Below are 27,731 nucleotides of genomic sequence, written 5' to 3'. Positions count from 1 at the left end.
TAAGAGAAAGGACATAAGACTTCGTAGAAATAGAATGGCTCCATATACATGTATAGTCTAAGATACAGCTTTAATACACATATGCATATATATATACACATAGAAACATATGTACATATGTATATATACATATATGTATATGTGTATATACATGTATATATTTGTATGTATATACATATATGTATATATACACATGTATATGTATGTATATGTATGTATACACACACACACACATATATATATGTATCTGAATACATAAAGGTAGACAGACAAAGGGATTTGAAAAGCAAAACCAAAGACCTTGCTATTCCTACTTGATCAGACTGTTAAAAATAAAATGATATCATGGATACCAAAATTATTTGCCTACTTCACCCTGATATGCCACACTTCTGGGCCGGTGTTCTGAAACAGGCTTCAAGCTATACTTAGGAAAGCATAGGGTCTGGACCTGTAAACATGGGTTGGGTTCTTGCTGTGCTATAGGCTAGTGTCCCTGGGAAATCATCAACCTGAGCCCAGGCTACTACCTCTTATGCCAAATGGACTGAGTTCCTCCTTCAGCACTCCACAGTTTGCTGTGGAGCAGGCAGTTGCCTGAACTGTGACTAGGAGCAGGCTATAGAAATCATTATTAAGCCTGAGGGGACACAAGGACGTGTCCAGGGCTTCCTAGGACACTGTCAGCCTGGTTGAGTACGGCTAGATGGCACAGGCTGGGATAGAAGACAAGTGTTTCAGGGGGGATGGATTTTGATTTTGGGGTTCAAAGACGTAGACAGACTTATCCAGGGAGAAAGGAGGGTGGCGTTCCCTCAGCAGCCTGTATGAAAGCAGCAGGGGTAAGTAACACATTGTGGAATAGAACCAAGTTACAAAGAGATAGCCTTGTTGAGGAAATTACTTTGGAGGTCGTGATACCACCCAAGGGACCATTTACAGGAAAGCTGGAGAGCTTATGAAGTTTAAATTCTGAAGAACCTACAATAGGCCAGAGCATTAAAATATGAACCTGCATACATGTTACCTCTTGGCACCCAGGTTTCTTATGCAGCCTGAGAGGTCAATGGGCAAAGGAAAAAAGCCTTAGCATTAAATTGTCTCTTCAGCAGGTCACAAAGGCTGGGGACTTTTAACTTGGGCCTGTCTCAAAAGCAGCAAGGCCTGAGCACATGCTATCTGTTCCTGAGGATAATAAGAGGTCCTGTCATGTTGAGCAGCTGTCCTTGTGCCACACATCGAGCTTCTAGCCCTGCCTCCTACTCCTGGTTTATCAGAGTGGGAAACGGGCACAGCCTCTGTCTCCACTATTGTGTTGAATACTACAACCAAGAGGTGTAGTTTAATAACTTGCATTATGTGTTTATCCAATATTTTGCAATCGGGAGGATCTGTCTGTTCTCTCAGCTCACTCCCTCATACAGCAGCCAGAAGAAAGGCAATGATTTCTACCCTGCTCTACGGCATCTGCACAGTGTCCTACTAGGAAGCACCCCCAGCCCAGAGGTCCAACGGAAGACACAGAGAAGGCATGTCTCCAAAGGCATTTGGGAGAGTCTACCTATGTCTATTAGCACCACTCACTTCCCACTCATTGACAGTCTCTGATGCCAGGGCAGGAAGCACAGGGCAACATCAGGCCGGTGGATAATTGTGGAAGTCACTGGTGTTCTTGGACACACATATATAGGGCACTTGCTAAAAATCCATCATTTTAAACCATGCCGAGAAGGCGCCATGACTCACATCACCGTCTCCATCATCACTGAGCAGCCTCAGAGCCCTTGGGCACTATGCAAGGCTAGCAATTGTGAGGAACACGTGGCCTCTGTGCAGGCCCAGAGCTATGGAGAGGAAAAACAGCCAGCCAGCTTGTAAAAAGCATTTCAAAGTTCACTTCTGACAAAACCATCACAGAATCCTACAGCTAACAGAGAGTCTAAAGCACGTGCATTCATTATACAAACGAGGCAGCTGAGGCTCTGACTGCCTAAGTGGCTGCCCATTAGTTAGACTTTTCGTTAGGAGCGCCCGACAGTAGGTTTTCCTGGGTAGGCAGACAACACTGCCACGCATTATATATTCATGAAGATGAATTGGGGGAAAGGCAGAGAGGCTGTCTTGTTAGTATGCAATAGTACATCTCATGTGCATATTTAGAATAGAAATGATTAATTTCTAACACAGGCAAAAAAAAACATGCCAGGGCCTCTTAAAGGTAATTCTTCATTGTTTATTTAATTGGACAATTGGTATGGTGGAAAAAGCTTTCTGCAGTTGAAGTAATATCCTCAGGCCCCAGAGCTGGGGCCTTGTTGATGAGATTATTTCTGTCTATAGCTGGCAGAGGTCCCGGCACTTGGTGATTTGGGGGCAGGAACAAGTCTCTGCGGGCAGGCATCATTAGCACCATCAAATCCTATGTATGCAGCACCTGGGCATGGGGCTGGTGGCTGAGGGCTTGCCTAAGGCTTACTGACACTTTATCTGAGGAGCCAGTACCCTGGACAAGGTCAGGAACTAGGCACTGACACCAGCAGAAAACAATCAATGGTGTGGGTGATTCTAAATAAATGCATGGCATCAACAGAGTTTTCACGGTTGTGTGTGTCAACGTTGACAACAGGAGTTTCATTATCCAGACACTAAGGGGCTGTAGAAAGGTCATAAAGATAACCTTCCCTACATCCCCAGGGGCCCAAAGCAAAGCTGCAGAATTCAGAGTTTGGCCCAAGATCAAACGCTGGCTGTGAGGAGCCAGGAATTCCTGAGTGTGTAAAGGCCTCAGCGGGTGTGTGTAGTTGGGACCAGAGCCGTCAGATTCACAGGAAAATGGCAAGGTGAGGCTCTGGGGCATATCATTCTCTGATCTGTGCAGATTTTGATAATCTATGCAGAAAACATCCACTGTAGAAGTCTGCCCTTGGATATTCATGGCCTGAAGACTGCTCCCCCGCAGAGACCACTTCACCTATCTACCCTAAACTTCACCTCCTAGTTCTGCTGTGTGCAAGAATCCCACTTCTCTGTTTGACTGTGTGAAATAAACACACTGATCAGCCAGGGATGCTGCTGAGGCCCCTCCATCAGAGACCCCAGTTCACTGGATCCCAGCTTTTCTGTGTATCTGTGTATTTTTCTTTTCCCCATTCTTCCACCTCGACAGTTGGGTCCATCCCCAGAGCTGTGCTGGATGCAGTAGCTGGATAAAACTATATTTAATGATGATTATTTCTTGGCCTGGCCAAATATGTCACTATTCTTAATGAAAATGCTATTCTTATTGACTGCTGATAAATAATTAGGGAATTCCTCAAATGTTTCAGTCTAAACTCAAGCTGGATGTGGTACAAGCATTTCTATGTCTCACAAACAGAAATGGAGCTCACACAAGACCACAAAGGAGGCTGTGGCAGAGCCAAGACAGGGACAGGACTTATCTGGTGTCTAGCCCGAGGCATTTCCCGCTGGAAATCACTGCCCGTGCTGACCTGGCCTCGGTGGGCTCCCCCAGGGAGGGAGGCGCTGACCTGAGCTGCTGGATAAGGTCTTCGCCTTCCTTGATGACATTGAGAGTGGCATCCAGGGTGGCAGTCTGCTGCTGCTGGAACTGTTTGATCAGTTCCTGGACTGCGTCCACAGAGTCTGCACAGACGTCCTCCAGCACTTCCTTCTGCAGGTCTTCCATCCATGTCCACAGCTGTGTGGGAGAGAGCAGAGACTATACTCAGGGGATGAAGCGAGAGGCCAGAGCTCTGGTAGGGGCAACAAAGCCACAGAGTAGTCACGTCCTGACCGAGAGTCACTAGAGGCCAGTGTGTGTTGCTACACCGGTATTCATTAGCCATCTCTGCCAAGTGCACCTCCTAAGAGTTGACACTGCCTAAGGACAGGAAAGCCAAATATCCCAGTCATGCCTGCAGGCCTCTTAGAGCAAAGAGATCCCTCATCTCTGACAGACCACCAGACGAACAGGAGCTGGGAGTAGACAAATATTTTATCTTTTAGAAAGGAGAAAGTGAAGGGCTCTTCACATTTCCTCTGGGCAGCTGGAGATTGCTTCCTGGAAATTGATCACAGCAGTGCATAGACATTGAACATGTTACAAACATGAAAAAAAAAATGCCACCCAAGAAGAGCCAAGTGAAGATAAAGTGTGCCCTATGCCATGCTAAATTATTTTGTTCTTTTTAATATGGATAGGTTATTTAGAAAGTCAAGTGAAAAAGACACAGATTTTCTTGATTTTAGTGAAGTATAGGGCATTTCCACATTATATTTAAGATGGTGGAATGGAGCCAAAATGACATTATCTGTTAAGACACCTTTAAACAGTTCAGTGTTTTGAATCAGTGAGCACACTGGAAGCAGTGAATGGTTGGATGAGTTTCTGAGAACTTGTTCACTAATTGCTTGGTCACCTAGTGAAACGGATGCTTCCGCCATTTCCCGGCCTTTCCTCTGGGTCTAATGGAGCTGCGTCATGGCCCAGCTCCCTACTTGGATCTGAGGTCCCTGTTCTTTCTCTTACAACACACATAGTTATAAACTAAAATAGCTATACCCAAAAGAGTGGGCCTAATTTGAAGAACTCTAAAAGCTTGGTAAGGTAGAGTAGTTAAGACCCTCTTCAGTGATGAATGTAGGTTAGTTTTAGCAGTGTGACCAGGGACGTGAGGAAGGGTCAGCCACAGCTGCTGTCTTTCATACCTATCAGGGCAGCCTAAGAAAAGAGTAACCAAGAAAAGCCAGAGGGAAGGGGGTAGCCACGGAAGAAACATGTGCAGGGTGGGGAGGTGGGCGGTGGCGGTAGGGGGCTCATGGCAGTAAGGTTTATGGGTGAGTGGTTCTGGGAGAAAATCATTGTACTCCATCACATCTTCCTGCTGATTTGCTGTTCTGCTGTCCATGGTAACCTTTAGGGATGCTGAAAAGAGAGCATCGTCCCTGAAGGCAAACTTTCCCCTTAATCACTTCAAGGAGACTGTTTTAGCTGCCTTTCTGACACTAGCTTTTGTTCCTTAAATAAATACCATGCCAGAAGATGAAGTTGTTTTGCTCTTGACAGCATCATCCCTTTTGAAGACGGGACTGTTTTAGTTTGATTCTGGGGAAGGCATGTAGACAAACATGTGCACATGTGCTTGTGACGTATGTGTCTCTGTGAGAAATAAAGGACATGTAGAATGATTCCGCAAGGAAAGAAAGGACAAGAAGTGGGTATTTAATACAGCTGCCGAGGAGCTGATATGGTGCCTCTGGACATTTTCTTTATCTCAACACTCACATTCTTACTAAAAACAACAAAAATCTTAAAAATGGTATTTTGAATGCCCAGGGATGACAGCATTTCCATGGAAACACAACAAGGAAAGCGAACTCTGCCTGGACAGACTCTGCAGACAGATGACCTGGGCTACAAAGTCTCAGGATGTGGGCTGGGGCATTTTTCTTCCCTCTAGATTTCTAGACCACCCACCTGCCTGCTGTTCATGTGGCCTGGGAAAAAGCAGAGACTCAAAGATTTGCGCAATCTACGCAGATCTCTGGGCCTAAAAGGGGCCTAAGTATACTCCTGGCATCTCTCTTTATCAAGTATTTCTTTTTTTTTACTTTAAGTAGCGATTAAACAGTTGTGATTCAGAGACTGAAGCAGCAAGCACAGGGCCTGCATGCTCTGCGTGTATGTTATGGCCCTTAGCTTGGTGTTTTTGTGGGATTCCTAACAGTGGGAGCAGGTGTGTCTCTGACTCTTTTGCCTGCTCTTGAGACTTTTTTCTTCCTATTGCGTTTCTTGTCCAGCCTCGATGTGAGAACTTTCACCTTGTCTTATTGTATCTTGTTTTGCGTTTGGTTGTCATCTCTTGGATGTCTGCTCTTTCCTGAAGAAGGAATGGAGGAGGAGTGGATGCGGTTGAAGAGAAGGGAGGTGTGTGGGGGAGGAGGTGAGCTGGAGGGAACAGAGGAGGGGAAACTGGGGTTGAGATGTATCACATGAGAGAAGACTCTATTTCAACAAAAAAGTTGTGATTTGATGTAGATGCAATCCTCATGAAGTTCTCAAAAATAATTAATAAAACAAAATTTGTGATTTTGAGGGGTTGGGTCATCACGCAGATGCAAAGCGCTTGCTGACAGAATTGTTCACGACTGTGTATTGAAAACAGAAATACACATTAACAATTTATTTTACTACTTCTATATGTGTGTGTGTTTCTATGTAAGTGCATGTGCAGGCAGGTACCCATGGAGGCTGGAAGCTGTCAGGTTTCTTAGAGCTAGAGCCACTCAACATGGGTGCTGGGAGCCAAACCCAGGGTCTCTGAAATAATAAGAAGCCTTCTTAACTGCTGAGTCATCTCTCCAGCCTAGAAGTACAGTTTTGTTTTTGTTTTTTGTTTTAAATCAAGCCCAACACCCTAAACTTGTTGGCATTTATAGTATTCACTTTATATACGATCAAAATTGTGGTCATGCTGGATGGTCACGTCATTCATAATCTTTGGCCATGTGGGTTACCAGATGGCTGTGTATTAATACTCTACCACACTAGATACACTATGACTCGTTCAACAAATCAGAGTGAAATATTTATGTGGTTTCTAATTATTCAAGACTGAATAGAACTGAGATGAAATGACCAGGTGATTTTAGTCATCAGACTCCTATGGTTGAAAAGAATTCACAAAGAAGGCCAAAAAAGAGATTTTAATCTAAATAAAGAAACGAGATTAATATTATCTTATTCATGTCTTCTATTTCCTTTCTGGTCTTAATTAGAGTAAACCATTTGATGTGGGAAGCAGACAAAGGTAAAATTACCAACTTTAGTTTGCACAGGCCTAGAAAGTCCAGATTAAATAATTTATAAAGATGTGTATTTAGTTATCACACAGAAATCTCCCATAAAGGGAGCTTTCATCCCCATGTCATCATCCCATGACGACACTCTAATATATGCCAGCACTAGGGCAAACCCTTAACAGTTGATTGGAGGAAGAAAGGAGGGAAGTAAAAACGGAAGGAGCTGGCCATAGCAAAGCAGAGGGCACCTGCAACAGCATCAGTACCACTCAAGGTTGCAGAGTGAGGCTGAGCAGGTTTTCTTTCATTTGCCACAACTCACCGAAGGCAGGGATGGAAGGGACAACCCTGGCAGGTCAGGATCCTCTAAGGCATTTATATACTAGGAGACCTGACTGTCAATCCTTCTCTAAAAATAAGGCCAGATATTTGTCTTGGAGTCAAGCAGGAGTCAAGGGTGAGTGGCCCCAGCACCAAGAAAGGGGATTACTTGTAAGGTTTGTGAGGTGGCTGGGCTGGAGAGGTATTAAACAACATGGAGAAACAGACCCCAGGAGATCTTTGATCAGAACACCAAAGCTTGCTCCCACTGCCTGCCCACAATGCACTGGGCCTGCTGTTCAGGTCCCCAGGAAAGCTCCTGCAAGAGAAGGTTCCTTAAGTTACCTTCCCCTTTACTTTTTGTTCAGAAAGATGAAAGCAAATAACTGGAGTGAATGTAAGTAAGTGGCCGTGGGTGTCTCTCTCTTTTCTTCTCTTCCCCATTTTGTTTGTTTGTTTGCTTGCTTTTTGGTAAGACTACTAGCTTCCCACTGTCAAAGAACCCTAGCAAGACTACATTTCTCAGCCATGATCTACCTCCTCACCAAGTCCTTGCAAAGAAGGAGGAGGATGAAGAAAAGGAAGAGGAGGAAGGGGAGGAGGGGGAGGAGGGAGAGGGAGCAGAGAGAAGGAAGAACACAGGCGAAGCGGAGAGAGGTGAGGAAGACATAGCTACAGGCAGCAGCTAAGCTTGTACAGTGTTCTTAATGCACAAATATAAAATCCAAAATGCTCTAAAAATGCCGACCCCCTCCCCCACTACATTATTTCAGGTTTTGGCATCAGGCATGCTGAGCAGGATTTCAGAAGGTGCTTGAGGTCTCAGCTGCATCATCGAGACACTCTATAAACTATACGAGTTCCTTCCTTAACATCTCTCAGTTGAAATCACGGCTAGTAAAGTCTATGAGATTATCTCAAAGATTACATAAGGTGCTGTGTTTGGCAAGCAGCAGGTACTTACTTGAACAACACCAAAGCTGCGGGATACACACTTACAATGTTAGTACCTTACAATGAGGGAAATCACCTATACTGCTTCATGCTTTCTTGTTGTTATTAATTATTATTAGCAACATCTAGTGGGGAAGAGAAAAATGAAACAAAACAGAAGGGAAGTTTGTGTTTATGTTAGGACAGTAACATACTTAGGACACCAAGTCTGCTCAAATTATTTCATAAAGAAAGAAGGCAACCCAGAGCCACGGTCATAAGTGACCTGCACAAGCCATGTGGCTTCTTAAGAGAATGTCTGGAACAGACTCCCAGTCTTTTAATTCCATTGACAGAAGGCAGGAGATGCAGGTAGATAGGGCTTCTGGGTGCCAGGTTGCCCGGTAGGGAGTGGTTCTGTGTCACAAACTGGCCTTGTCTACCACCATAGCCCTAGACCCTGCAGAGGAGGGCGACTCTTGTGCATTCAAACTCCATTGCTTTACTCACGGCCCGTTAATGACAAGGGAATCCACAGGCCTTTGATTTCTGAGATCGTCACTAAGAGTCAAGGGAGCCACAAGCAAGCAGACAACCAGGCAGGAAGTCTGGCTTAGAGTTAATCCCCTTGCTTCACAGACTCTCATCTGAAAGTGGCTCTGGGTCCCTTGGAGATGAAGCAGAGTCAGCTTCAGGGAGCGCACCAGGCCTTCATCTGCCCAGGGAGTCTTAGCTTAGAAAACATCACCTTCGCATGTTTTTCTCTGATAGGCACCGCAAAGATCCACAGTGGTTCTTTTGACAGGCTGTCAGAAAAGCCGGTGGATCGGTGTCAGCCAGGCTTCTTAATGCACTCCCCAAACCCAAAATCAATCTAATTAAGCAGGGTTATTATTCCCCCCCCCAGCAGCAATCAAACCTTAATTAATACCCTATTAAAAATGAATTCCTAGGGGACTGTAAACAGGCATACACCAAATGAGTTCCTCTGCCAAGGGTGTTATTACCACACAAGATGCTAACTTGTCCACTTAACTCAATCTTAGAGTGTCCCTTGTTAATCAGAAAGGAAAAGCAATCACAGGCTTGCCACCACCTCCTCCTAGGGGACCCCTGCCCTGCCAAGCCTTTGCAGGAGCACCCCTCCCCTCTCCCTTCTCCAAGTGGTGACCGACTGTGTCTTGCATGTATCCAACTGATGTAAAGAGCATCTCAGTCCTGCTTCCTTTACAGCCCATCATTTCTCTTTCCTGCAATCTCAATACGCACCTCCCCACCCCCTGCACCACAGACGCTGTAGAGAAGACTCAATGTTTTAAACAATCAGTAAAACAGCTGGTGAGACGGCTCAGTGGTTGGGAGTACTTGCTTCCAAACCCAACTCACCTAACTTAGATCTCCAGGACTTTCGTGGTGGGGGGAAAAAAAAAAAAAGAGACAACTCTGGCAAGCTGCTCCCTGACCTCCACACTTAGGGAATGACACGTGCAGTATTCCATTCTCCACCCCCGCCCCACCAAGATAAAGGTCATAAAGATTTTCATTTAAACAATCTGGGATGTCAGAACAGAACACACTTGCAAAGCTTGAATGCTCCTTGCTAGCAGCAAAGGCACCTGATCAAAGTTCTGAGACCAATTTCCGACAGGAAGACACAACCAAGAGAAACAGGGTATGTGCTGGCGCATTTTTGTTCTTAGATGCCCTCTTTTACCTACTATTTCTATGCTAGGTAAAAGCATAGAAGCTTTTGAAGTTTCTTGAGCTGCCAGCGGAATGTTCTAGTTTAAGTTCCTAGAACCACCTGCCTCCACCACGCTTCCTTCTATAGGGAATTTACTGCACTTTGTAGTGACCCAAATGCCGGTTTTCAGAAGCGATGTACGTGGAGGCTATTAGCCCCTAGCCCCTTAGGACACTGGTTTGACCTCAGTCTACTTTACTCGGAGCCCAGCTAACGTGGCATGGGCCTTCACACCTCCTTCTCCTTACCTCTTTGGTGTGTGTGTGGAAGGAGACCGACATGTCCAGGAGAAGCTTCCGCTGCTCCACCCTGCGCACAAAGTCTTGGATGCGCACCTCCAGGTGTCGGGCTGCCTTGTAGATCTCCTCCGGGTCACATTCCCCAGTCTGAGCCAGCTGCTCCGCTGCTTCTAAGAGCTTGTCCGCATTGGTGTATGTGTTCTGCCAGCAAGAAAAATGAGGGAAAGTCAACTTGCAGCCAGAGAACGAGCCTCACGCCTTCTCACAGCCCACCCTGGGACTCCCAAAGGAGCACGTACAGAGGGCGGAGGAGGCGCTGAGCCCACAGCTCCCTGATCTGGCACTACTCTGAGTGCGCCGGAGCTGGCACCTCGCCTCCTAGCAGGCAAGCAGTGGGCTGCGATGCACACTGTCTAGGAGCCTCGCCTACTTCTGGGATGTCTCAGAAGTGCAAAGCCCCTAAAGATAAGAACGGGAGGCCTGTGAGAACCTCTTTAACCCTTCAGCTCAGATTCCCCGCCCTCACTAAGCCCTTTCATTGTCCTCACAACTCAGGCTGCTTCTGCCGCAGTTGGAAACAGCACATCCCCAAGGATGCGCTCTGATACAGAGCATGCTTCTGTGTGAGAATCATGAAAAAAACACCGAGTAAGAGGCTTGCTTTGCCTCCCGCCCACCAGTTCCCCATCACTCTGGTGTTTATCTTTTGGAAGGAAGGGAAGCAGGCCACAAGCAGTGGGAGGGTCTGTAGCTTAGTTCCTTTGCCCGGTGAAGGCTGGCTGGCTTGCTGGCTGCTTAGCAGGGACTCTGGTACATTTGTTTACCCTGGGCTGCTGTGTCCCAGGCACACAGGGATGCACGCACTCGTACAAGCCTCCAACCCTGTCTGTAGACAGGACGGTACTCTCACCAGCATTTCAGAAAGCATCCCATTTGAAATTACTGCTCAACATGATGGCATCTAGTGCATTTAAAGTAGTTGTTACATTATACGTCACAAATGCAGCCTTTCCTCAGCAGGCTACTCTGAATCCGACACATACTGACCTCCGACCTGTGACTCAGGTACACATATATTTACTCATAGCCCTCCGGTCAGCATGCTAACCCTACAGTGAGGAACTGGTGCTTATCTTAGGCTGTGAGGATCTAGAAGCAGAGGCCAGCATCAAATACAAGGGGGTTAGAGAACCGAGAGAGGCTAGAGCAAGGACTGCATGCAACTGATTTTGTCTTCCCTGAGGATCTGAGTGAAACTAACACCAAGGGCGACCCTCTGAAGGCTTCTTGGTTACTGAAAGCATGAAGCTGATGATCAGGAATTTCCAGAGAGGTCCCAAGGGACCCTTAAGAAATGCTGCTTGACAAGCAACTGCCCGAGGCAAATGCTGTCCTAATGCTGGCCAGACAGGATTCAAAGGAAAAAAATCACTTGTACTGACCAGGCAATTCATGAAACAACAACAGACAGATTAGCTTGGTGTAAAGAAAGGGGCTTTTTCATAAGTTTAAAGAGTGTTAATTCTAGAGAGCAAATGAAAGAAGCCATTCAGAGCTGTTGGAGAAATGTAGACATGTGTTTGAGAGGTAAAGGGAGAGGAGACCTCTGAGGTTGTAAGCCAGGTTCTAAAAAGAAAAAAGAAGTTGCTTATGGGGTTGGATATAATATTCAGTTAATAGACCCATATTTCTTGAGAAAGAGTTTTTCTCCAAGAAATCCTCGACTTTCTGCCTTGAACCCTAGGGAATCTCAGACGCACCAAGAAACCCAAGGTTAGAAGTCTACATGTTATACAACAAATAACATTTTGTTGTAGAGTTTACAGAACAGGTGTGTTTATAGGTATGATTAAAACCAACTATGGGGGTGGGGAAGCAAAGAGGAAGTGCCCATCTCATGGAGGGTGACCGGCACAGCCTTGTGTGCTAAGGGCATTACTGGGTTTAGCACAGAAAGTCCTGGTTCCCAGAAAACCCTCTAATTCCATGGAAAATGGGCTGGCTTGTCACCCTAATACTAATAGCATTATCATCATCTCAGGGGGACAGAATCATATAACGTTTACTGTGTCTCAAAGGAGAAAACAGTCATCAATGAGAGATATAACATGATAAGATGGGTGAGGCGAGCCACATAACAGATAATTAAGGGCTGAAATCTCTTGACAAGATACAGGTGCTAGAGAGAAAACGAATAAGAGTGAGGACAGCAATAGCTATAATAAGCAAGTGTTTTTCACCTTGCCAAGAATGGTAGTAAAGCCTTATGCATAGATCTCCTTTAATTCTCACAATAACCTATGAAATCAAGGTGCACTTTTCATCAATTACTGATTACGGTCACACAGCTTCAAAATGCAGCGTTACCCTGCCCTGCCACTCCCGGAGTGGAGGCAGATGGCTGTTGATAAGTATGATTTGTCTGGGGAGGAGGAGGACGAAGGTTCAGAAACAAGACACTTGCTTTGTGTGCGGCATATTTGCTGCATGTTTATCCCTCGCCACGTTATCAAGCGACAAAGGAACCACATGTGTCCATGCCACCTTCAAATATGTCATATGAGCCCCCTCAAGGAGGGTTCTATATCGTGTCCATCATGGGTTCCCCTAGACCTAGAGCTATGTCTGGTACACAATGAATATTTATCTAATAACTGTTTGTGGAGTGGACAAGAATAGAGGTGTGGGAGTGTGGTATGCCGGGAAAACTGAGTCCACCTAACTAAAACTGGAGAGAGGTGGGAGTCAGGATGGGTGAGGCAGAGCAGAGCTGGGTGACAGGTTTCAGAGAGAAGGGATGATACAGCCAGGCGGAAAGACAATGGTGTGTATACTAAAAGCTGGGCACCCTGCTCCCCGCTTTGTCTGTGGCCAACCTTCTCGCCCATTATTACCCAAAAGACTCTCAAATCCAGATCCAGCAGACTTCCTGACTACTTACAAGTGCTTGTGTCTTCTTACGCCCTTGGGATAAGTGCCTTAGCATGGCATGGGGGGCCCTTCTCCACCTGACCTCTCCTCCCCTTCTGCATTAACTCACCTCATCCCCCTTACACACGGCCTGTAAAGGAATGGCTTGCCTTTCCAAAGTCCTAGGCACCGCCTCGCGTGTGGGCTGTTGTACCTATTTCCTCTGCTTGGGATGCACTTCCTTTCTTTGTCTACCATGACCAACTCTCACTCCCCTCCTCAGACCTGCTTCTGCATCACTTCCTCCTGGAAGTCCTCCCTCATACATTTTCCCCCTGAAGACTGAGTTAGGGGGCCCCTTTTCTGGGCTCCTGAAAGTGATCTGTCCCTCACTCCCATGGTACCTGCCATAGTCTTCTCTGCTTAGGGCCTGATGATGTCTTCTGTCTTTTTTCCCTAGTGTCTAGCACCAAGAAAGTGTTTCATGAATGGTAGTGAATAAATTAATAAATGACACATCAATCCCCACAAATCCTAATATTCATACATCCCTGATCTTCATACATCATCTGATATAAGACTTTACACGCTAAAACTCCAGTTCAGCCGTTCATTCCCACTTAGCTAATCTGATCACTTGGTCCAATCTTGAAATAAGAGTCTGTTCAACAAGTATCCATTGAAACATTACCAAAGAAATACACTGACACAAAGCTGGGACAAGTATTGACAAGAGGCCTATGCTCACCTTCTCACCAGAACAATAGGTATTGCCCTAGGGCCAGACTTGACCTCACTCTGACATAACTCTTGGCATGTATTTGTTTCCCAGTCACCTAACCACCACCTTGGCCTTGAGCCCTTGCCTATGTTTCCCACCTGACATGCCAAAAATGCGTTCAGCGCTGAGATTTTGATCTCTCAGTCACCGGGTCTTTCATAGAGGGCTTGTGGTAGCCAGAGCCCCTGAGTCACAGACTTGGAAGATACAGGTGGCTACAGGCCCTTTTACTGTTCCCACTCCGCTCTGCGCATCCAGGCAAAATACTCACAATAATTTAGCTCTTAAATCTACATTAAATTCTCTCCTGCAGTCTTACCTCATTGCCTTTTTGTTTGTTCCCTAGGGATGTAACAAAACATTCTAGGATAATTTATCTAAAAGTACAGGAATTCCAGAAACATGGAAATTGTTTCAGATTTCTTAGGCTAGAATAGAAGGGCAGGGGGTGTGCCTTTTAACTGCAAGGGTGAGCCGGGTGGTGGTGGCACACGCCTTTAATCCCAGCACTTGGGAGGCAAAGGCAGGCGGATCGCTGTGGGTTCAAGGCCAGCCTGGTCTACAAATCGAGTCCAGGACAGTCAAGGCTACACACAGAGACTCCCCCGCCCCCTAAAAAATGAAAAGGTAAACTGCATACTCCTTTGGTCTTGCCTATCAATTTTTAAGACTTAAAAGGATGGAACTTTCCCCAAGCCGCTTAACTGCATCGCAGGGAACTTAAGATATTTACAAAACTAAAAATACTCAGCAATGGTCAAGGCAAATTTCACAGTGTCTAGCATAAAGAAGAAAGAAAGAAGTCTTCAGGCATATAAAAGAGTAGAAGACAACCTGTGTGAGGAGAAGAAAACTCAACCAACCAAAACAGACACAAAAATTACATATACCAATACATATACAAATTACATATACAAATATTAAAATAGTAGACAATGATTTAAGGCTATGAAGTTAAGACTATAACTACTTCACATATGCAAAATGTAGAAGACAAGAAATAGAATAGTTTAAGATTTGTACTCTTAGTGACAACAAGTGCACTGGGTCACATAAGTAGCAGATAGGCATCTGCAGGAGACAAGGTCACTGAGGCTGAACACAACAGTAGGAACCAGTCAGGGGCTGGGGAGAGGGCACAGCACAAGCACGAGGACCTGCATTCGAATTCCCAACACCCAGGCGAAAACTTGGGTATGGCAATGTGCATCTAAAGACCCCAGTGCTGGGAAGCAGAGTCAGAGAGCTTTCTGGGGCTCCTTGGCTAGCCAGTGTAACCAATCAGTTAGCTCCAGACTCAATGTGAAATCCTCCTTTAAAAACAAGACAGACAACAATGCAAGGGGACATACACCCATTATTGACCTCTGACTTTCACTTGTGCACCCCTCTCCAAACACACCCTCCTCCAAATACACAGCAACTAAAATACACAGAAACTAAACAAACAAAATATAAGAAATGCACAAAAGTTATGCAACAAAACCCAGATCAAATAATTAAAATAAAAAAAAAAGAAAGTCTTAAGAGTAAACAGAGTGGAAAAGGCATGCTATGTGCAGAGGAACAGGAAAAAGATGACAACAGACTTTGATAGAAACAATGCAAGGAAAACGATGCAGAGCAGGGTCCTTAAAGCACTCAAACATAAAAGCCTTTGAAACCAGATTGCTATGCCCAGTCAAGTACTTTTCACAAAGGTTAAATACTTTTTTGCAGATATACAAATCTAAAATAATTCTTCATTAGCAGACTTTTATGAACAAAATATTAAAACAAGGCCCTTGTGGTGCTGGGGAGATGGCTCAGTGGATAAAAGGTTTTACCCTGAGTTCAGGTCTTCACAGCCCATGTAAAAGCTAGCTCCAGTAGCACTGACATCTCCAATCCCAGCATGCCTGTAGGGCAACTGAAGGTGGAGCATTTCCAGAAGCTTGGGGACCAGCGAGTGTGGCGAGTGTAACAGTGGAGATACCCTGTCTCAGATAAGGGAGACGTGTAAGGGTCAACATCTGAGGGTCTTCTGACCGCCACATGGGCACATTGGTACGCATGTACCTGTATCCACACATGATTGTGCATGTGAACACCTACGCATCATGCATATACACAAAAAATAAGTAAATTAAAGGAAATTCTTTGGAAGAGAGAGAACTAGTGCTAAATGGAAAACTGGATTTATACACAAGAATGAAGAGCGCTGGTAATGCTAACTAACTAACTAACTAACTAACTAACTAACTAACTAATAAATGTGTCTTTTCCTATCACTTTAATCTCTTTTACTTATTATTGACTGTTTAAACAAAAAAATTAACAATCTAGTGTGAGATTTGTAGCATAAGTATATGTAAAAATTTGACAATACAAGTTTTAGAAGGTAAAATGGAAGCATGAAACATAAAAATGGTATCACTTATAAATAACTGTGATAAGTTTAAATACCTATCTACTTTAAAGCAGCTATTCAAAAAGCTAATAAGTCAATGGAGGAGATAAAAATCTATCAGCAAAAATATTCAATTCATTCAAGTAAAAGGCAAAAAAGAAAAGAGGGGAGAAAGGCAACATCATCAGAAATAAAAGAGCTAAAAGAAGCTGGGTACAGTGCTGCACAGCCTGAATCCCAGCACTTAGGAGGCAGAGGCAAGCAGATTGGTTTTGAATTATAGAGTGAGTTCCAGGCAGCCAGGCTGTACAGAGAAACTTGTCTCAGAAAGAAGAAGAAGAAGAAGAAGAAGAAGAAGAAGAAGAAGAAGAAGAAGAAGAAGAAGAAGAAGAAGGAGAAAAGAAACAAGATAAGAGACTCAAGCCTACATTATCAAGTCAAAATACCATAGCACCAATCAGTACTATCAGGTTGGATAAAAACACAAGTCCAAACAATATTCAATGCAGAATGTTCTTTAAATATATAAGTAGGCTTAAAGTAAAAAGGACTTTAAAAATTGCATGACAATCATAACCAAAAGAAAGTTGTGTGGTTATATAAACACCAGGTACAGTAGACTCGGGAGTGAATAATATTACCACGGAAAAGAAGGTCATTTTGTAATGATCAAAGCATTGGTTTATCAAGTGCACAGAATAATGCTAAGTATTTATGTAGATAAAAGCGAAGGTTCAAAGTACAGAGACCAGACACTGGTAATTATGCAAGGAGAGATACAATTGCACAGTTACAGTCAGAGATTTCAGCTCCATCTCTAAGTGAGAACTAGAGAAGAGATCTGAATATCCCCAGCTGGCTTGGCCTGCTTAACTTCTGTGGGAAACTTGTGCAACAATAGCAGACTGCACATTCTTTCTGAGGGCTCACAGAACGCTTACCAAGACAAAGCTTTTTTTTTTTTTTGAGTCATAATGGCAAGCTCAAAGTGATACAAATCATCTTCTTCTTCTGACTATAATATAATTAAATTAGAAATCAACAACAAAAGTATCTATGGAAAATTTCCACGCTGTTAGAAACTAAATAGCATATTCTGAATAGCCAGCACCAATTAACCCAGGTGCCCATGGGATGCTGCCTTGGGTTAGGGCCTTTATCTAAATAATCTCCAAGTTGGGGGATCGAGCATAGATACATACTATTAATTTCATCTTTAAAATGAGTAGTTTGAGGCTCAGGGAGTTGGGAGTATTTCATTTCTAGAACGTTAGGTAATGACTAAACAAGCCCAGTCTCTTAACTGTAAACCTCTAAGTACTTTTCATAGACCAACACTCTCCAAAATTGCAATATAAAATCTCCATCCGTTCTTCTCCTCAGCACTTTTTGTTATACCCACTCTGGTGCCCTCAATTTCTAACTGTTACAGGACAGCCGTTCACTTGCAGCTGCCTTCGTTGTTGGGGCTCTGAAACACATCTCCAGCGCACGCGCAATGCTTTCCACGTTCTCCCTGCACAGAGGACCCCTATCTCACTCATCTACCTGAGGACCCATCAGTGCACCTGCTGGGCCCAGTGTTCTCTTTTCAGCAGTCATTCCAAAGGAAACCGCCGCTGTGCAGCAGTAAGACTCTGAAATGGACGTTCCCCTTCTACTGTAGGCTGTTCCCACCTCTATGAATGAATAGGTTGGAGAAAAATTCTTTGTAAGTGATATTTCACAGCTCCATTTAACACTACAAATACGTCTTCTCTGTAAATGGGAGTTCGGTTACTGGGATGAATTTAAGACGATTCACTTGAGGGCAACAGAGGAAGATGGCTCTGATTGTCTAATGTGGAGCACCAGGTGGTCCTCCATGCGACTCCTGCGGGGAAGTTATGGTGACAGACACTGCCAGTGGAAGAGTGGTCTACAGTGGGAAGCTGCAGGGAAGAGAGGATGAAACCTGTCCTGAGGACCAGTGATGAACTTACCAAGCACACCACGGCTGCTGGATGGACATCCTCCCATGTGCTCCGAGGAGTGGAGCAAGCCAACCATAGCTACCTCCATGAAGGCAACGTCTATGTCCAAATAAGGCGTGTCTAATGAGGAGTCCTAGCCAGATGCTCCTTAAGTTGGACCCTGTCCACACACATCTTCAGCTATAATTGGGGTTGATACCAAAAATAACTGTAGTAGATGCCAACACTTCCCAACGCAAATAGCTTGGGCAACGCAATCTTCTCTGGGAACCTAAACACCAACCTTATCACTTTTCCATATGCAATCATCACCCTGTCCGTTCTCATACATATCTTGACCTGCCGGAGAACGTTCTTTTTCATATCTAAAATGCTTCAGCACTTTTCCTATAAATAGCTTATTTTTAATATTTTGAATTCCTTAAGGTCTTATATTCCTGAAATAAAACTCTCTTAGTCTGTATTTTTGCTGCTACCAACCAACACCTGGTTACTTTATAATGAGCACAAATTCATTGGCTTACGGCTCTGTATTTTGAAGTCATTGGAAGACAGGAGGTAGAAGAGCCTATAGTAGGCCAGATTTATTCTTTCATAAAGGTACCTACCTAGGGTGATGGAGCCCTTAGACCGAGTTACCTCTTAAGGGTCTCACCTCTTAGGTTGTTACAATAGAAATTAAACTTCAACAATGAATTTTGAAGGGGACAGACATTCACACAATAACACTAACTTTACATGTTTAATAACGAACAGTGAGATGGCTCAGCTAGTAGTGAAAGGCATTTGCTGCCAAGCCTGAAGATCCAGGTTTGGTTCCTGGAACCCACGTGAAGGGAGGATAGAACGGACGCCACAAGTTGTCCTCTGACCTCCGTACGTGTGCCATGATTTGCTTGTGTATATAAACATTAATGTAAAAATATAAATGAGCCTAGGCCTAGTGGTTCTAAGAAAGAGTGTCTGTGGCTCTTTACTAGGGTACCTCCTCTTTCACCGATTCTTTTTTCTTTTCTAATCATCAATAGTTCTCTTACATTGGGTTTCAAGGGCACTTCCCAGACGCCTTTTGTCTTATCATGGGCTGGAGCTGAGAGCCCAGGCACTCTCAGGAAAGGGAGAGAAGGAAATAATGAGAACTAACTATTGGCAAATAATCTGTGACTACAGTAACAACGACAGAACTGTACCTTTCAACTAGAAGGCGCGACCAATCCCAGAGGCTGTCGCTACCAGGCATAAGGCATGAGTGGACAGGAAAGGCTAGGTTCAGCCTGTAACAAAAGCCCAGTTACGAGTCCAGAAAACATGGCCACCCTCATGGGACTGAGATACAACAAAGGAAAGACTTCCACAACTCCATCACACTTCTCTCTAAAGGGATAGAGAAGATGGATTGGGGGGGGGGGGGGCAGTATAGCGCCAGGAGACAGGACTGAGATCAGAAAACAAGAAGTATGGTATATGGTCTGGAGAGATGGCTTAGTGGTTAAGAGCACTGACTGCTCTTCCAGAGGTCGTGAGTTCAATTCCCAGCAACCACATGGTGGCTCACAACCATCTATAATGAGATCTGATGTCCTCTTCTGGTGTACAGGCACACATGCAGGCAGAACATTGTATATATAATAAAAAATAAATCTTAAAAAAAAAAAAGAAGTATGATATGGTTTATAGCCAGACTAGAAGCCAGAAGCTGGCCCAGAGCTGCTGGATGTGACAAGCCAAAGGGAACAATAGGGCTCAAAATGACAAAGTTCTGAAGATCACAAGAGACACACTTTCTCTTCTCACTGGGCTGGTGCTCCCTGTAGCCAGCTGGCACATATATTGCTGCCGAGAAGCAAAACTCACTATCCGGCAACTGGACAACAGTCTGCTCCTCCGATCACCCTCCTTCCCCAATGCACATACACACCTCGGACTCTACTCAAGTCAGCACAACAGTGAGTGGAGGCATGCAGCCTCTTCATGAGAACAAAACACCATGAAGCTGAAAAAGATAAAAGATTTGAGTGTCCGGATGCAGATACACAGAGAGCCAGCGGGCCTGGGCCTGTAGAAATGCATTCTCCTGTGGAATTCTAGAAGCCAGAGAAGCAACCAGCTGGTAGGATGGCAGCCATGTGTCTCTGAATGAGGCCACCTGCTGCAGGGTTTGACAATCAGAATGACAGTGGGGCGGGATGGGGGTGGGGGTGGGACAGCAGAGGAGGGGAGTGTACCCAAAGCGATGTTCTCTCTAGAAAGATGGAACCTCCAAGTGTTGCTGTTTTTCCTGTTTTTCCATATTCTAACTTTGGCTCCCCGTGGGAGGCAGTGGGCGTGACAGGGAGAAGGCAGAGCTTTGGAGAGACAAAATAGCTTGAAAGTAGCTGCAAACTTTGGGGCTTGTGGGTTTATTTTTCTCTTATGCCCCATCCCTAAACAGGCAGAGAGGACAAGGCTGTGTGTGCCTGGCCCAAGGAACGGTGGGGCCAGATGATAAAAAGCAGAGGTCATGACCTACATTTCTCCCCACCCCCAGCTGGTGCAGTGTTCCAAACTCCCTCCCCTCATCTGGGTCACAAGCATCCTTGTAGGTCAGGGTGGTCTCATCTTAGAGGTTGACAGTGGTCCACAGCCTCTGTGATAAGGTCACCGGCCCTCTTATTGACAGCTCTCCTGGCCACCGCCTCCACCTTTCAGGGCTCTGCACCCCTCCCTTCCCACCAGCCTTAGTCTATTCATGCTGCTCTGGCAAACACCTTAGAGCACGTGGCTTTTAAAGAACAGAAATCCCCAGGCATCAGCTGGAGTGGGAGGTGGGGGTGAGGAGTCTGTGATCAAGGTGCTGGCAGATTTGGGGTCTGGTAAGGGGGTGGGTCTGGGTTCATGAACGGTGTCTTTTCACAGTGTCCTGGTATGGTGGACAAGGTCTCCAGGGCAGTGATGCCATCATCAATCCTCTCCAAGGCCCTGCTCCTAACACCATAATTGTGGGGGGGGGGGCTAAGTGTGTGTGTGTGTGTGTGGGCTAAGTGGGAATGTGGAGGAGAAACCAACGCTCGAGGTATAGCACCACACTCCTATCTTAGCTACCCACACCCTGGGGTGGTACACAGATGATAGGACCCTTTCTCAATAGCACCCTGGTTCATGTTTTGGGCCTGACTGACTTGTGCCTTCTTTGAGGGGCTCTTCCAGGTTGAGTTCTGTCCTCCTCACAGACAAGACGGGTTGAAGCTCTCTCAGTACCTGACAGTGTAACCTCATTTGAAATAAGGCTGTTACAGAGGTATTCAGTTATATCGATTATATCGAATAAGAACAGAGTAGCCCAGAATACAATATGACTGCTTTCAAATCAGAAGACATCATGTGGAGAAACAGATACTCGCCATGCAGCATGAAGGGCAAGACTGGAGTGACGCAGTGATGCAGCTCTAAGCCAAGGAACACTAACACTACAGCACACTACAAGAAGCTAGCGAGGTCCCAGAACAGATGCTCCTCCATGGTCCTCAAGAAGAACTCAATTCAGTGGAGATTCTGATCTGGGACTTCCATTCCTCCAAGACTGTGAGGAAATGTACATCTGTTCTTTAAATGCCTCCAGACTACATCACACTGCTATGGCAGCCCCAGGAAGCAAATATCACACCTAGCCTGCATGTAACAGGATGGTCAGAGGCTGTCTCATCCCACAGGATGCTTTTGGCAATCTCTTCCCCAGACATGACAACCAAATATATTCCCAGATGCAGACAAATGTCTCAAAGTGAGAACAGAAGCGAAATTGCTTTCAAGTTGAAAACTACAAGACTCGGAGGCCATACCATTGACAGAATTGTCCAGCTCAGCCTACAGTGGGTCTTTGCTAGTCTCTCAGATGGCTGGAGCCTGAAGAAGCTGTCCAGTCCATGGGATGTGGACCAGAGAATAGTAAAGGGCTAGCAGTGGGTAGAAAAAAATCTGAGACTGGTTCCAAGACACTTAAGTCAAGATGGGCGAATTCTAGTCATTTATCCATGTTAGAGCCAGTCAGTTAAAGAGAGGACTCAAAGCTTGGGCTAGAATTCAAGGATGGCCTGACACAGTGGTGTGCACGTGTGACTCCACCGCTCAGGAGGCTGAGGCAGGGAGATGGGAAATCTGAGGCCAGCTTGGGCTGTGTAATAAGAGTTTCTTTTAATTGAAATTCTGATGGGGAGTTGTTTCAGTTGACAGAGCGCTTATCTAGCACACAGGAAGGCCAGAGTTCAATTCTCAGCAGCCCATTGTACCTATTTTGGTACAATGACACACACCTGTAGTCTTAGCGCTTTGAAATATGGAGGCAGAAAGATCAGAAGTTCAAAGCCATCCCCAGCTATACAGCAACTGGTTTATAAAAGCACAAATTGTATTTTTCAAATACAAGGAGGGTGAATTTTCAAAGGTATGTGGTGTGTGTGTGTGTGTGTGTGTGTGTGTGTGTGTGTGTGTGTGTGTACACATGCATGGGGAGTGGAGGGACGGAAGGAGAGAGAGAGAGAGAGAGAGAGAGAGAGAGAGAGAGAGAGAGAGAAGGAGGCATGCATTCCCTGGAGCTGGTTATGAGCCACCCAACTTGGATGTTGGGAACCAAATTTGGGTCTTTGAGAGCAACTCTTAACAATGGATGATTTTCCCATCCCCAAACTACAAATTACCAATAGCCAAAAATGTTTATCAATTAGAACAGTTTACCCCACCCTCTAAGCTCAGAAGCCATCACGGAGTGGAAAGACTGTAAAAGACAGAGGTTAAGGAGGACTGGATCAAAACAGTGTCTTCTGGACATGTTAGGGCCGCTGCCCTCATGAACTCACAGTAGATATGGCTGCCAACAAAAGATCAAGCCAGTCAGCACTCCAGCATGGAGAGGGATGAGGATCATGAGCACCTCCCTCAGGCTGAGGAACTAGGACAAAAGTGAGTCAGTTTTCTTTAAGGGTGTGGCCCTGGGTAGGATGCCAACATTCCAGTGGCTGGCCCCATACTTGAGAGTATACAGACAACATAAAGTGCACTCTGGGTTAAAGAAACAAATCAAAAGAGAGGACACAAGTGGAGAGTTAAGAGGAATGGAGGGTGAATTTAATCTAAATGCACGGTATGCATTTATGAAATTCTCAAAGGATTAAAATATTTAGGGGCTGAAGAGATAGCTCAGAGGCTGTTCTCCCAAAGGTCCCTAGTTCAAGTCCTAGCTAACCACGTGGTGGCTCACAACCATCTACAATGAGATCTGGTGCCCTCTTCCGGCCTGCAGACATACATGCAGGTAGAATACTGTATAAATAACAAATAAATCTTAGCCTAACCCTGCTGAGATTATAGGTGTGTGCCGCCTTGCCTGGTTGTGTAGTGCCTTTTTAATTCATGCATCATTACAACTAAAAGGGATTTCTTCAAAAATGAGAAAACCACAAAATAAGCTTCAAAAGATAAAGGCAAGGATTCAATATATTTGTCAATCAAAAGATGACGAGTTGAGTGCGTTTCGAAATGCAAAGAAGCATCATTATACCTGTACTTAGAGAGGGATGTGTTTTGTCTGGCCAGCCACTGTGAAATCACTGCACAACCCGTAAATCCTGCTTCAGCCCCAATCAGTTACTTCCTCAGTCTGAAATTGATGACACTGTTCATCATACGTTAGAAGAAGCGTGGCTTTGGTATGATATATACATGCAAAGGGAGACCGATTAAGAGCAGGAACCAATGAAAGCTTTGAAATTTATTCTTCCTGGCAGAGTGCCAGAGGCACAGATTCATGGCCCTCAGATGATTTCCCAGCAGACAAGCCGGAGACTAGTCAAAGGAGAGCGTGTGAGGCAGGTTTCCAGCCTAGAGACTCTGCCTGAAATGGGCTCTAAGTTTTGGTTGAAAGGCTTCCTCGTCGCTGTCAGACACCTGTCAAAGCTCATCCCAGCGCTGACAGTAGCAGGTACGACAAGCATGATGCTGACCTGTTCTGTGGAGCTTCCGGGGACAAGCCTGGCAAGCGGATGTGGACTGAAATCTTCGTAAATTAAAAAATGGGGCAGAATAAAGGCGGAGTGTGATGCAAACAAGAACCAGCTGACGGAGAGGCCTGGAGCTAGGAGGATCTGCCCTACTCCTTTGCTGTTCCACCCTGGAACTGAGACTTGGCTTTGGAAACTATCCTCACCAGGTGAACTGTTAAAAATCATCACTGCCGTAGGCTGGCGGGGCAGCTCAGCAGGTAAGGCGCCAACATCTGATAGCCTGAGTTTGATCCTTGGGACTCTCATGATGGAAGGAGTGAACAGACCCCTGTAGATTGTCCTCAGAGCTCTACATGTGTGCATAAGTGTGTAAGCATGTGCATGTGCTCATGCACAAACATGTTAAAGAAATACATAAAATGTGACAAATGGTTACCGAAAACACCATCGTCACCTGAGCAGAATGTGGCTATAGGATGGGGAGCTGCTTTAGGGCCTACAAAGAGTGACACAGCCCCCTGCAGGGACTGGGTTCATGGTCAGGGCTCCTTGAATGCAGGCCAGCATGAGGACCGCATTGCTGTGTTGGAAGGAACCCTCAGTGAAGGTGACAGAAAGAAAACCCAAGTCTCTACGCTGGGCCTTGGCAGGATCCCCACTCATCAATGAGATTAGTGGGCCCTAGGGCATCAAGGAGCGAGGTATATACACAACCCTCTGTATATAAGGCATGGAAAGTACAGACTGTGTATTACTTACCATCAATAAAAATGAAAGTAGAATTTCAGCAGGAGACCCTTAGGGTGAAATCTTAGCTCTCTATAAAATTAAATTATGTAGAACAGTTCACTCTCTAAGGACATGGAAGAAATGAGGTGTGACATCAAGTACAAGCTGGTAATCTAATATCAGGGGCCTGCTAGGTAAAGGAGATACCGGGGCACAATGGGGAAGCCTTGTGGGGGTTCAGTAGGAAGTGTGCTTCTGAGACGACTTTAAAGTCTAAAATGTGAGGCCAAAGGCAGTAATCTTCCAAGCAAAGGACAGGCCTGGCAGTCAGAGGGGCCTTGGTGGAAGGTTAAAAGATAGCAGTGATGGGTAGTCCGGCCAGGCTAGTGAGGGAACACTGGCTGCAGAGTGCCCCATGCTGTCCGTGGACAATCATGGTTTGGGAGTCAAAGAGGCCAGGTCAAGGGATCACTGTGGGTTCAGCACCCCACCTACACTGTGGAAGACTGAGGGTAGGGTGGGGAGAGGGTAGGAAGTGAGAAAGACCGAGGAAGGGGCCCAACTGTCACCAGTACAAAGCACCATACTGTTTTCACTCGCAACTGCTTTGCAGCCCAAAATCTAACTGACCCAACTTACATGAACAAAAAAAACCAAAGAAGAGCCTTGCTCAACACATCATTAGCTTTAGCTTTAGAATGTGGAAAGAATTCCAGCTAATCCAGTGAGTAAGCTTGGGAACCTGGCCCTCAATCAGTGAAGTAGCCCAGGGCGTCAAGAGTTCAGTCAGACTGGGGAGTCAAATTCCCTCTCTTGGGAAACTCCCAGTTTGTTGAAATATCATCAATCTCCTCTGTATCGTTAGCTCGTCTTCTGTGGATACGTTCCAGACATGACCTCATCCAGCCATGTATCTCCTGAATGACAATGATAACGATTTACATTTGTTCTCTGCTCCAAGGAAATTGAAATGCCATGAAGTATACTATCCTACTTAACTCCTGCTTCAAGTAAGACGGAATGGACATTGTCCCCACTTCGTAGATGCAGAAACAGAGGCTTGGCTAGGTTCCGCCACTAGTAGGGTAGCTCCAAGCCTCCTGCTCACAGGCCCCAACCCCTGTAGCCACCCCACTGAAGCTTACTCTCCACATAGGGAAGGAAGCAGGAAGAATCTGTAGCTGGTGTTCTGCAGATGGACGAGACTGTGCTATAACTCATCAAATGGCTTTCATAGAAGAGACAGAACGAAGAAAAGAATCAAGAAAACTGTTCTGTGTTCAAGTCATCTGCTGCCACATGGATTACCCTGAAGCCATGATGGAACAGATTTTTAAAAAAATAAATCCCAGACTTTGACTCTTTCTAACTGTATAAACTTGCAGAACTTTCTCCAGAGAAATGGCCACAACAGATCCAAGGTATGAATGACATTTGATTGGACTGAAAGGCACCTAATGGATCAGGAGGCAAATGTTTGGGACTGCCTGTGAGGATGCTTCCAGAGTAGGGAAGGAGTGCCCTATGTGGGCGTCACCATCCCACTAGCTGCAGCAGGGGATGCAAATGAGAAGGGGTGGGAGAAAGCCCTTGGGTACCGAAGCCCTCTCTCTGTGCTTCATGGCCAGCCATTTTTTTTTTTTTGGCCCACTTCCTACCACGCTCTGCCTCACAGCACTGGAAGCAGCAGAACTCAGAAATTGAAGGCAAAAAAATAAACTTTCTCTCTAATGTTTTTGGTCAGGTATTTTCTAACAGCAACCAAAGGTCTAGTACAAGGTCCATATCTGAATAACCCTTTCTTCTTTAGCTATAACTTTTTAAGCAAATGAGAATGACCCAAAACACATACTTTTAGACAGAGTTCAAGCCTCGTGGAGAAGAGAAACGAAAATGAAATGAGGCCATCACATGGGTTTGGAGTTCTCTTTTTAGACTTCTCACTGCCTCCTCCCTGGGTGATATTTTCAAATTCTAGGCATGTGATGGACTAAAGTCCACCAGAGCTATTTCAGTCTGAATTTGGCGTTGTTGAGCCTAAGACATATTGTACAAAATAGCCCGCAGCGTGAAACACCATGGAGTTATGTAATTAGAGCTGAGGTAACCAAAGTTTTGTGTTGTTGGCTCCTAGACTATAGAAGGACAGCTGCCTATCAATCCCTACATAAACCGCACAGGCCATGTGTAGGCCTAGCGTTTGCTTTGTGCATCCCAAGGTAAACCGAGGCACCAATGCTGATAAGGCAAGGGCACCCCCTGCCACCCGCATGAGGCTGTGAAAACTCAGATCCCTTTATCCAAACCTGGCTTCCAGGTGGAAGAGCTCAAATGTGTTCCTAGTCAGAACTTGGCAATGAGTTTTTCCCTGTTGAAAATTATTCCAAGCAAATGGTTCATGAAAATGCCTCCAGTTGCTCACTGGCAAAGAAAGAAGGCACAGATCTGCCTGGTGGGTTGTTCTGGTTGGTGATGTACTTTGGGATTTGCATAACCCTGCCAGGAAGTCTTCCACTTAGGGTCTTTCTTTGCACTGCTTTCCTATACTCACTGCCTGCACCAGGTGCCCCAGCCACTCTAAGTTCTCAAATACCCTTATTCTTTATCCTAGACACTCTGGCTTTCTCCTCTTGTCCTGAGTGTCATACCCAGAGAGGGCTTGCCTCCTGGGGAAGGTCTCAGGGTTGGGGAAGACGCTGTCCACCGGAATGAAACCACACTTCCAATGGAAGAGGCATGAAGGTGGAGGGGAAAGAGAAGAGTAGAAAGAAAGCAATAGCGAGAAGGAGGAAGTAATGAAAAAAGACAAAGACTAGGAGAAAGAAAAGGGCTGCAAATCCTCCCCATCTCCTCTGTAAGGAGCATCATTTCCCAAAGACTCAAGGGTCTTTGCAGAGCTCTAATTCGCACACCTGCCCTGAGGAACACAGAAG

The 27,731-nt window shown here is 45.4% G+C and overlaps 1 protein-coding gene across 32 annotated transcripts in view; it reads right to left on the bottom strand.

The window, feature by feature from the left end:
• The window catches only part of KALRN (kalirin RhoGEF kinase), a gene marked incomplete at its 3' end in the record, with an annotated part of 605,161 nt that overhangs the window by 281,188 nt on the left and 296,242 nt on the right, over nt 1-27,731 (bottom strand). For 25 of the 32 annotated variants that reach the window (XM_084802084.1, XM_084802076.1, XM_084802107.1 and 22 more), the window contains exons 11-12: nt 10,051-10,242; nt 3,492-3,700 (exon numbers count right to left, since the gene is read on the bottom strand). In XM_084802084.1, the coding sequence (XP_084658210.1) occupies nt 3,492-3,700; nt 10,051-10,242 (401 nt within the window). The remainder of the gene's footprint in view (nt 1-3,491; nt 3,701-10,050; nt 10,243-27,731) is intronic. The other 7 variants (XM_084802077.1, XM_084802105.1, XM_084802075.1 and 4 more) reach the window with 1 other exon arrangement.

The sequence above is a fragment of the Acomys minous genome (assembly GCF_964271855.1).
Source record: "Acomys minous genome assembly, chromosome: 11".
Classification (NCBI taxonomy): Eukaryota; Metazoa; Chordata; class Mammalia; order Rodentia; family Muridae; genus Acomys; species Acomys minous.
Note: the sequence above shows the minus strand (reverse complement) of the source record. Positions and strands in the feature narration are given on the sequence as shown.